This window comes from Uloborus diversus, chromosome 7 (genome assembly GCF_026930045.1).
Source record: "Uloborus diversus isolate 005 chromosome 7, Udiv.v.3.1, whole genome shotgun sequence".
NCBI lineage: Eukaryota > Metazoa > Arthropoda > Arachnida > Araneae > Uloboridae > Uloborus > Uloborus diversus.
Window position 1 is genome coordinate 70,337,904 of NC_072737.1, and position 12,330 is coordinate 70,350,233.

General features: G+C 33.4%; 1 protein-coding gene across 1 annotated transcript in view; it reads left to right on the forward strand.

The window, feature by feature from the left end:
* The first annotated feature begins 8,828 nt into the window (after window positions 1-8,828).
* LOC129225555 (argininosuccinate synthase-like) overlaps window positions 8,829-12,330 on the forward strand; it is a 74,379-nt gene continuing 70,877 nt past the window's right edge. Inside the window, exon 1 of the mRNA XM_054859999.1 lies at window positions 8,829-9,069. Coding sequence (XP_054715974.1) covers window positions 8,974-9,069 — 96 coding nt within the window. The 5' untranslated portion in view covers window positions 8,829-8,973. The remainder of the gene's footprint in view (window positions 9,070-12,330) is intronic.

Consider the following 12,330-nt stretch of genomic DNA (forward strand, 5'->3'; position numbering starts at 1 on the left):
CAAATTTTCAATTTTGCCACTTATATCCCTTTGCTTCTCACTGCCTCAAATAATGTCATGCTTTGGTTCGTGACATGATGGGGGCGGTGGTTCGTGAAATTGAGACAGAATGTGACAAGGAGGAAGGAGGAGGAAACTAGAAGAGTGACATTGCACATTTTTCAAACAAGAATGTGTCTAAGACAAAATATTTTTGAAAAAAAAAAAAAAAAAAAAAAGAACCGACTTCAAAACTGTATACTTCAAACTGCAAAAAACTTTTAAACTTAATTTTTGATGTCAGAGCAAAAACGATAAGAATAATGATCAGAGTTGGTTGGGGTAAGTGGGACACCCCTTTTGAGATCAATTCGTTTCTGAAACCTTATACAAAAGTTTTGAAACAAAAAAATTTAAACTTATTGTCTTATTTTACCTTAAACATTATTGATTAACAAAAGTTTATCATTATTTTCTAAAATAATGCTTCAAATATTCTTAACGGTTAAATTTTTTAAAATATCAGATGGGTGTCCCACTTATCCCATAATAAGGGGTAAGAAAGTCACCCCCTTTTATTTAGATTTAAACCATCTAAAAAGAAGGGGTAAGGGGGTTTAACTTGATAAATTACGTAAATTTTTAGTATGAATTATTTTTTTGTAAACGCATCTATTTATGAGATATTTACTATCTGTTAAATCTATATGATGGAAAATTTCAAAACAAAACAATTACGTCTGTAAAATTCATTGAAAGCCTCTAGGTTAAAAAAGAAGTTTTGTAACTTGTGATTAGTCGAAGACCAGCCTATTTTTTTGATTGTCAATAATATGAGGTTATTCTAACACCATCCACCTACAAACTACGATAGTCATTTCGTTTGTTTCTTTTCTTAAATTTAAGGTTATAATCATTGAAATAAACGAGCTGATGTGTGCATCACATGACTTCATTTTACTCCAATTTAATGTCATTTCCCCATTCTTGGCAATTTTAATGAGAGTCAGTATTTTACTCTCTAAATATCATCAACAGTGGCCAAATTGAAACCAGATTTAAAAAAAAAAATCGTCGAATTTGTCGCCAACTTGGCAACAAAACGTGGCGACCAAAAAACTGGCGATATATCGCCAAGTGTCCGCCAAATTATAACACCACTTGAGTTTACAGCGAAATTAACAATGACTTCCCCCCAAAAAGGGGGCAAAAGACCCCTTTAGAAACATCCGAATGCAACCAAAAGGGCAAGTGCACAACTAGACCCCACTAGGAGTCTACGTACCAAATTTCAACTTTCTAGGACATACCGTTCTTGAATTATGCGACATACATACATACATACATACATACGTATATACAGACGTCACGAGAAAACTCGTTGTAATTAACTCGGGAATCGTCAAATTGGATATTTAGCGTGTCTTACGTTCTTAGGCACTTATCCACGTGTGGTCGAACCGAAAGAAAAAACTCAACTTTCATTCGGGGGTGAGCAAAATTGAAATTAAAGTTGATTTTTGACTGAAAATTTTTTCCTCGAATACAATACCTTTTTTTACTTCCTTTTACAAAAAGGGAAGTATTGTATTCGCGAAAAAATTTTCACTCAAAAATCGGCCTTAATTTCCATTTTTCTCACCTCCGAATGAATGTTGAGTTTTTTTTTTTTTTTTTTTCGACCCGGCCACACGTCGATATGTGCCTAGGAACCTACAGACACTCAAAATATCCATTTTGACAACCCCCGAGTTAATTACAACGAATTTTCTCGTGACGTCTGTATGTACGTATGTATGTGTGTATGTGCGCATGTGTGTATGTGTGTATGTATCTCGCATAACTCAAAAACGGTATGTCCTAGAAAGTTGAAATTTGGTACGTAGACTCCTAGTGGGACCTAGTTGTGCACCTTAAATTTTGGTTGCATTCGGATGTTTCTAAGGGGGTCTTTTGCCATTTTTTGGGGGAAAATCATTGTTAATTTCGATGTAAACTCAAGTAGTGTTATAATTTGTCGGACACTTGGCGATATATCGCCAGTCTTTAGGTCGCCAACTTGGCGACAAATTTGGCAATTTTTTAAAATTTTAAATTTGATTTTAATTTGGCCACTGTTGGTGATATTTAGAGAGTAAACAATTGAATCACATTAAAATTGCCAATGATGGGGAAATGGCATTAAATTGAAGTAAAAGGAAGTCATGTGATGTGCACATCAGCTCGTTTGTAAAAGGAAGTAAAAACGTGTCTTCGAGCAAAGCAGGTATAGGATTTAATCATATATTTATTTATAATTTCTTGACTCGTGTGCTGACTTAGATTCTCTATTTCAATATATAAGTATAACTTTTAAAAGTTATTTTTTAGGATGGCAATTAATTTGTCTATATTTCTTTATGTTTTGTAAGCAAATGTGCTGATTTTAAATAGGATAAGTAAAACTATTTTATGTATTTTATTTATAATGGCAGATAGCTAGTCAATGAGTTTAATTATTTATATCTTCATATTTGATTGGCAAATGTACTAAATCACAATTAGCTACGCTTACCCGCTTTGGGTTCTCTGGTAGGGCAAAGCGAGTTTTTCAAATGTTTGTAAAGTTTGATGATAATTAAATATTGGGTTTGAAACAATACAAAAATAACTTTTATTTTGAAGTTCAAGAACCCTGCTAGGAAATAAAACCGAAATCGTTGCGATAAAAATCCAAAAACTACAATTTTCGAGCGTTCTTCGAAAACCCACCAGCATTAGGACACCCTCCCCTACAGTTGATCAAGATCAATTTTGGTAAATTAGCCAAAACTATAAGTTGAAAAAGAAATTGGAAGCACTAAATGGCTGCGTCAATTTAAAGTTGATTACAGAAGAATAATCATCACTTCATCCTCAGTAATAATTCCAAAATCATCTGCAACAAGCCAATAAAATGTGTTACTATTTCTACTCGTTCTTGCAAATTCAGCAATATTTTTAAAAAATTGTATCATCAACTTCCAACATTAGACCTATATAATACTTTATGGTTTTCTTTGATGTAAGTTTCACAGATACATAATCGCCAGCTTTATTAGCTTTGTAGCTGAACTATCAATTCTACTAGGTCACCATAGTTGTCTGGTATTTCACTAATACAAATTTTTCTTCAGAGTTGTTTTTGATTTCAAAATTCTCACTATTATGGGGGGATGCACTTACCCCATAGTAAGAGGACCCGCTTCCCCCTTATAGAAAAAATTACGGGGTAAGTGGAACCCCGCCTCTTAAACACCTTTTAAATAATATTTTATGCAAAAATTCTCGTTGTAATATACACTTTAAGTTAAACTATGCATGAAAGTTTAATGATCATAAAAATTAATAACTAACCTGGAAAACACTTCTTTGAAAAATGTTGCTTGAACACGCAAAAAAATACTTTTCAGAAATGTTTTTTAACTAAATTCTATGACCTAGAAAAAAAATCCCACGAAACCGAAGCATATGCAAAATTAATCACTGTGATGAAATATGACATGATCAGTGTAAAAAAGTAAAAAAATCATATTCATATTTCAGTTTTACGGGGGTGACCAGTGTGACCCACTTACCGCAGTGACCCACTTCCCCCCACCAACCATATATCCATTTTTTAACCGACTTCAAGGGAGGTTTTGATTCGTTTGCGGCTTTTTATCTGTATCTTCTGATTTCTCCAAGAAGCCTGGATCGATTTCAAAAAAAAAAAAAAAAAAAATGTTTGAAAGGGTTCACTTTCCAGATGGTCCCAGTGGTAATTTTGTCTGGATCTGATGAGGGGTCCCGGAGAAATCTAAGAAAATTTAAATTTCATACGCTGTGGCTACGTAATTCAATTTGCGTCAGCCGAGTGATACGTCACAGGTCACGTGGTTTTACAGTGAACGATGCATTTTCTCGGTCTTGTGTTGAACAATATTTAATTCTCCAGCCATCGGAATGTTTGTTTTGCACGGCACCGCCTGTAAATTTTAATTATATTCTTACTAATGTATCTATTACTCCTGTAGCAAATCAGTAAATTAAATGTCTTTTGCTACGAAAATAGTTTAATTAATAAATTTACCATACATATATATTTTTTTGCTAATAAATAACTTTATTTCGTCATTAAAGTTTTTTGTTTTTTAAATATTTCAGTTTTTAAATACATTTGGTAATCAATTCCAGGGGAATTGAAGGCAAAAAACCCCTTTCCCCTCTGCCGACGATTGAATTTATGTTCCTTAATAAATATATCGTAACTGGTGTCCGATTTCTGAAGTTTGACAAGTATTCTAGATTTAATATTTCATGACGCCGTCAGTTTAATTTACAGTTATGGCAATACTAATTAAGAGACTACGAAGGAATTTTTTAAGTACTATGCTTCCCGATTACTAGAAGACGCATGGACCGATGAGGAAAATTCTTTTTCTGTTTGAAACGGTATACTTCTCCAGGTTGTCTAATGGTCATCAAGTTCGGGTATAAGGGATCCTGGAGAAATCGAGGGAACTCTTCAAATTTCATACTCGCGCTTTGTTGTTCGTAAATTCATAACGTCTCACTTAGTGAAACTATTTAATGTTTTTTTTTTCGTTTAATCGATAGGGGTGGTCTAACTTAGGTCCCAAACCTTTGCTTCACCATATTTGTTCTTTAGAAAAAAGTTAAGGGTAAAAAAACAATAAAGTTCATTTAATTTCCGTATGAAACGATTAAATATGAAACCCATTGTTTAAGAAAGTTCCATTAAACAAAGGTATTTTCCTTATTCAGTGTTAAGAAAAGTACCATAAAACATTAATATTAATCAGGGGTGCCCATCTAGGGACTGGGAGGGGGGTTTGAGGAGTATTTTCCTTTTTTAGGGGGGTGTTCTTACTTTGGTGAGTCTTCGAGCGACTTTGGGGGAAGGGTAATATTTAAATATCGCCCCTGTATTGATCATTATTAGTCATATCACAAATTTTGAATAAAGATTCTCTAAAAGCAAACTGGAGATTCATTTAGTATCATTGCTCTAGTAGTATTTTGATCTTCATGCATACAACATCACAGTAGATACCCCGTTTTTAGTGCGGTGTTGATCTATAACGGGGCCAAGTAAAGAGAAATGTGACTTTTATCACGAGTGACGTGACACAAATTATTGTGAAATGTAAATTAGTTTGGGAAACCATTAACATTTAAATGTTTCTAATTAAATTAGCACACAAATTCCTGAAGAGGAACAAGTATTAGTTTTTAGTGCCAATCGTATAAAATTTTATGCGCTTTAAGAGTTTTTCTTTTAGTTTCAATAAAGACGTTCTCAATTCGTCGGAATCCTTTTATGTATACCCCCCTCCCTATAACTCAAACACGAATAGAACAATTTGGAAAATTCTTTTTCTTTTTTTTTTTTTGAAGAAATATTCTTTCCAGGTGTCTACTCTTCAAATTTTATGTGCAATGTTAAAGCAATTTCTGTTGTTTTTTAGCTACTCGTGCATTTGCCTTCGGAAACATACTCTGATAAAGTCGAACTGATGATGAAGACGATTTTCTTTGTAAATAATTGCGTATTTGAAAAACCATTTCTTCGCAATCTTCCGAAGTCTCCGAGACGCGGAGCTCTATTTCTTTCTCGGTTGTGCTCATCTTAGCTGTTTTTAGAATCCTGTGCTCGACGCTTTCTTACTCGAGATGTACAAGGACTCTCTGTCATGCACCATACTCTACCCTACGTAATACTCATTTTATATTTACACCACTAAAAAGCAAAAAATAAATTATTTTCAAATAAAAAAAGAACCGATTTCAAAAAACAAAGAGGAACTAAAAAGTAAAAAACAATTGGTCATACTTACATAGGATTTCCTACCCAAACGTATAAATCAAATTTATTTTACAATTCCAGTACAAAAATCATCTAAACTAAACACCCAATTATTAAGTAAACACTGATTTTAATTACTATACTATCAATTGTTTTAATACCTAACTAATTATATACGATCTCTTAATTTTTAATAACCTTTTGAAGTCGGGACCTCCTATAAACTACTACCTAACGTAACTGACAACCCACCGAATCCTGAGTTAAACACTAATTTAACTAAACGCGAAATCTCTACTAATAATAAAGCTGAAAGTCTCTCTGTCCGGATCTCTGTGACGCGCATCGCACTTAAATCATTCTTCCGATTTTCGCGAAATTTGGCACAGAATTAGATTTTAGCATAAGGGTGTGAACCTCGAAGCGATTTTTCAAAAACTTGATTTTGTTCTTTTTCTATTCCAATTTTAAAAATATTTTATCCTGCAAATTATCATAACGTGGAAGAGTAAATTACCAAAATATCATAACGTGGAATCGTAACGTAGGCGAGCAAATGAACATAGCCATATTAGTGAGAAATTCATCATCCATTATTTGTAAATATACAGGCGAACCAAATGACCTTTTAACTTTCTACTACGGGCAAAGCCGTGCTGGTATCGCTAGTTAGTTTTTAAAGCTAAAACCTTTTCAATTACGTTAGATTTTAGTTTATAGGAGGCCCCGACTTCAAAAGGTTATAAAATATTAAGAGATCGTATATAATTAGTTATGTATTAAAATAATTCATCTTATTGTAATTAAAATCATTTTATAATTGGGTGTTTAGTTTAGTTGACTTTTGCACCGGAATTGTAAAATAAATTTGATTTGTAGGTTTGTGTAGGAAATCGTATGTAAGTATGACCAATTATTTTTTACTTCTTAGTTCCTCTTTGTTTTTTGAAGTCGATTCTTTTTTTATTTAAAAATGATTTTCGTTCAAACGTTTTATGGAAACCAGTCAAAATTAAGAGCGAGCATTTATAATACCGTCACACAGATATGTTGATATCACTTTAACGTATAAAAATTCTATTGAAGAACCTGTATCCATTAAAATTAAATTTGTAGTTAAACTGTGGTTGAACATGATTTTAAGTTATGGCTGTGAATGATCGTATCTATAGTTTTTGCTCCGACTTCAAGAATCATGTTTAAAAGTAATATTGATGGTTCTCAAAGAATAATAATAAAAACTTTTTAGAGCAATTTCCAGCTGTAGTTTTGAAGGCAGTTCTATTTTTTTTCCCAAACAAATTTTGTTTTATTCTTTTTAGTGTATTTCAGAAATGGTATGATGTTAACATCACGAAACTTGACCCTATTTTTAGGCAAATGCTATTTATTTGAAAAGAAAAAAAAAATATTAACGCGTCTAAAATTTTGAGCGATTGGCACTAAAAGCTAATCCTTGTTTCTCGCTGGGCTTTATTTGTGAGCTAATTTATTTGAATCATTTAAATATTGACGACTGACGGTTCCCCCCCCCCCCCAAACAATTTTATAACACATACCATACTTACATGTCCCCCCCCCTTCTCCTACCTATTTGTACATAACTGTAATTTATGATTTGGCAGATTGAGAATTTTTTTCCACAGAAAATTTAATTTTGGGGCGTTCCTGCTTTTTAATAACAGTCATCTTGATGCACCCGAGATAGACGGCTGATGCACCAAAAAAGTGGGGAGACAAAAGCATGTGGGTTGGGGGACGTGGCTTCTGAAGATGATTTTTTTTTTTTTTGAAAATTGGGCTATACTAGTGGTTTTTAATATTATTGATAAAATACCTTCTTAAAATGTGAAGCATGGTATCAAAAATCAGGACGGATGGTCACCGTAGACATTCCACTTCCATTTTAGAGTTTCATTCTTACGAAATAAGATGGGAAAAGAATATTTGTTTGAAATTTTTAATTTTTACTTTCGTGAAATAAATAAATTTACTATATACAATTCATTTCACAATCGATCATTAAGTTTTAACTCTGAAAAGTAAGGGCCCTACTTGTGGAAGTGAGGGGGCAGTTGCCTCCCTTGCCCTCCCGTATGAGCCGCCTATATTACCCGATATGAAAACAATGATCAGCTGTTTGACGAAGCTGTGCCTGCTAAGGAGTATCAGCATAGGTTCTAGGAACAGTTACAACCAAACTAGAAACAGTTTAAGCAAGGAAGAGATGTGACACAGATGTGATTACGTGCTTTAAGAGAAGAAAAATGTCTCAGGCTGTTTGGTAACTTCAAGAAGAACCACACAGCAGTCCTCAATCTCTTCAAGATTGTTAAGTATGCCTTCTGCTCACCTGGGACACCAGCAACAGCTGAAAGAGTATTTTGTTCGATGCGCAACGCCTGGACTGCTGATAGGTGTTTAATGAAAGAATGTTCGGTTGAAGGCTTGATGACATAGGTAAAATTAATATCGGATTAGCTTGAGAAGACTTTTACAAGAAAATTTGTAAAAAAAAAAAACTTACAACGAAAAGTACATGTAGATACATTTTTCCAATTATTTCTTCCTTATTCAAAGTTTCTTCCCACTTAAGTAACTAATAAATATCAACAAGAAATAAATTATTCAACTTTAAATGCCTCAGTCATTCCTTGGTCTTTTGGTTGATAATTAGGAACCATTTATTCTTGGCATTAAAAATTAACTACCCTCTAAAACACTCTAAAAACCAGTTTGACACTCTAAAAACCACCCTTGAATGTTCGCAACGGAAGGGGGCATTCCGATGTCCCGTGAACATTTCAGAAATTTGGTCCACCTTTATCCAAAAACTAAATTTGTTTTCTGGTTTTAATAAAAGCCATGCATGAGTTTTACGATTACAAGACGTTGCTCTTGCTTTTGTAACAAACACGGATATAAATTTTCATTATTACACTAAGCAGGATGTAAGTTTTCTTTCGTCGTCCGACCTTCGGAGCTTTTTTATGTTTCTTCCCATGTGACAGAAAATGAAACAGATAACAGTGAGTGAGAAGCCCAAAGCGGGTTCTAGTATAGCTTTTACTTTGAAGAAGTCAAAAGTGGAGATAATTCAAGTTAAATTACATGTAACAAGTTTTCCCAATTCTTGCCAAAATATACGGAGTTAAAAGTTAGTTCTAATGGAAACTGTAATTCTTGCATACAGTGGAGGACTAGATACTTCATGCATTTTGGTTTGGTTAATAGAGAAAGGATACGACGTTGTAGCGTTCTTGGTAACTATTTTTCTTTGCTTTCACAATCCGTATTTTGTTTCTTATTATGTCCAACAAATCGTTTGTTCTCGTGGCATTTCACAACTGAATATCAGACCTGTTGGGTCAGTTGAAGAGTTTCATTAATCATCTGGCCATATGAAAAGAAAGAAAGAAAATTTGTGTTCCGCGAATGTGTAAAGATAGAAAAGTGGTAAACATTCAGATCCATCACTCGAGAGCAATTGTCTCTTGGGTTTGAAGAATGGAATGTATTTATATATTTTTGTGTATGTAGGGTAGACGGGGCACGTTTACGCAGTGCCCCTTTCTCAAAACGAATTATAACTGGAGAGCCAACAGTCATAACAGATTGATGCTGCTCCCTAGCAAATATTCTCACAAGTTTTTGATCTCCAGTCGAGCTTCGGTCTAGCATGCGAAAAAGAAAAAATTTTTTTTTTTTTTTTTTTTTTTTTTTTTTTTACGAAGCAGAGTAAATTTTGTGTTGGACGTTTTGAAGCTTATTGTGAACAAATAATATTTCGTTAAGAAAGAACAAATATATAAAAATGTTCAGAATTTTATCCTCTTTTGAGAATTGTATTTGAATGAACTGAAATGTTAAAATTTTTTGCACGTTAGAAATAAATCCAAACTTGGCGACGGGGCACGTTTAATGCGTTGAGGTCAAAGAATCTTTACGCACGTTCTTACTGTGTCTTACTTAAACATGCCCCTGACACTTTTTAAGCTCAAAACTGTTTCAAACGTTTTTTTGTATTTTCAGGCTTTTAAGTTTTGAAAATCACCATTTCATTTTTAATTAAGTTACAAATTCGTATCTTATAGCTAATAATCATATGTTGTTTTCATGCCCCTATATAAGCTATAACTTTATAAACTATTCAATCTGTAATAAAATTGCTTTATTTTAACGAGGGTAAAACATTATGTTCAAAACTCTAACAAAACCAGTTTAAGTGTCAAAATAAATATGCGTAAACGTACCTCGTGTCCGGGGCAAGTTTATGTAACCGACTTGGGTTCAAAAATATTTTTAATGGTTAAAAACACAAACTGAGAAACAACTAAATATACCAATTTTGACTCCATTAACTGCTTCATAAAACCGCAATGTCTAAAATTTCCTAAAAATGAAAACATAAAAATCAGAAAATTCATTGAAAAAGAATCCTTGTAAACGTGCTCTGGTCTACCCGTTATTTTTAAAATGATATCCACTAAATATATATCCTATGCATACGGGAGGGGGGGGGAATAAATGATGGTCCTGGAGACATTGGCAACGGGCCTTGATTGATCCCAATTAACAATTGAGACATTCAGGGGCGTAGCTATGGGGGGGGGGGTTTGAGGACAACCCCCCCCCCGAAATGTTTGTCTCAAAAAAAAGGAGAGAGAGAGAGAAAGAAAGAAAAGAGAAGAGAAAGAAAAGAGAAGAGAAAGAAAAGAGAAGAGAAAAGAAAAAGAGATGAAAAAGAAAAAAAAAATCAAAACGACTTTTTTTCTGAATAACAATGGTCAAAAATTCACTTCGCTCCCCCCCCCCCCCCAGTGTCATTGAAAATCAGCTCTATGAGTGACCCTCAAGCGTAAAGACGCCTCACTCCTCACTCTGTTGCGACATTTTTTTGATAATTGAGTGAAATTTCACACTTTGCTGTAGAAATGAGATTGATTAGTTAAATCCACGTATATGTAGCCTTTTTTTTTGTCATAGATTCTGCAAATTGCTAAATATGTTTAATTTTATGAGCGGCGCAGTGGGAATATTACATACAGTTGAATCTATATCTCGACTTTCACAGGAAGGAAAAAAATCGAGATAAAGAGGTTTTAAGATACGGGGCTTTGAGAAACTTTATAGAAATTTGGAATAAGATGCTGAAAATTCGAAATCGATACTAAAGACAATATGGGCTCTTAATCAAAATTCCTCTGTATTAGTTTTGTTAGGTCTTTATTCTGTTATTACATTATTAAGTGCTTTATTGCGAGTTTAAGGAATCATTTTGACAGTAAAAAAAACTTTAAGCATATCTTTTTCAAGAAAAAGTCTTTTATTGCTTTTTGGTGCCTGATTTTTTTTCTTTTTCTTTTCTTTTTTTTTTTTTGATTAATTATTTATCCTCTTGAGGTTAGCAATTGCTGCAAATATAACCTGGCCAATAATCTAGGATTTTCCCTTTTTCTTTACTTGAAAAAATCTTAAACTTTCTTTTCACTCCTATCATCTCAGTTTTCTATAAGGAATCATAATTTTAAGAAAGAGAGCTACCAAAGAACAGTACTAAGCCAGATAACAGAGCAAAATGGCTTTTAACTTGAATGACCTTTAACCATGAACTTGAAATACTCATCCATAATGCAACTAATACTCAACCTGTGAATTTCACCCCTTTACTCTTCTTCCAACAAAGTGCTCGAAACGACTGTCCTTTTGTTAATATTCCTAGAAAATTTCTCCCTTTTTTGCCCCCTCAGCCTGTTTCGAGTTGAAGAAAATGCTTTTGCTTGCTGCTTTAAAGATCATTGGGCTTCGAATCCGAAAATGATAGCATAGCCAGAATTCGAGACATAAGGTTTTTGTTGGCGTTGTGCTGTCATAGTCCAAACGATCTTTGCTAACCAGAGTATCCACCGCAATCACATCGATTTGTCGAAAATGTCAGCCAGTATTTACTGCGTATTCTTTTAAAAACGTACGGTCTGAACTATTTAGAATAGAATGATCTAAGCGAACGTTGTTGTATAATGAAGCGAGCAAAACCGATAACAAGCTTTTTAAAACCCAAAGAAAAAAATGTAAATGACGAAAATGGTTGCTCTAAAAAGAAAGTTAACGTCGTCTGAAGAAAACGAAGTACAGTCTGCTGAAGCAGCATTAATCCCATCGAACCCTTCTGAAGGGAATTTTATTTTAATTTAAAAGAAAAACTGCATAGCATTACAGGAATAAAATGTTCAAAAACGAAATGAATCTAGACTGTTCTGTATTATTTCTGTTAACTTAGTTCGCATTAAAAAGTAGAAAATAAACAAGACTTCTGTTTATAACACTAGAAATTGCTGTTACTCTCTCAAATAGATATTTTTGAAAATTCTAAAGTAGCTAATAAAATTTTAAATAAAAACTTGAGAGGAGAACAGATGGTATGCAGCTTTGTGCAAATAACTTTCTACCGCCTATATTTCTTCCCTGTTTTTTTAATTCAAATTTTATTAACTGCTTTAAAATTAGCATAAATGTAAATACAT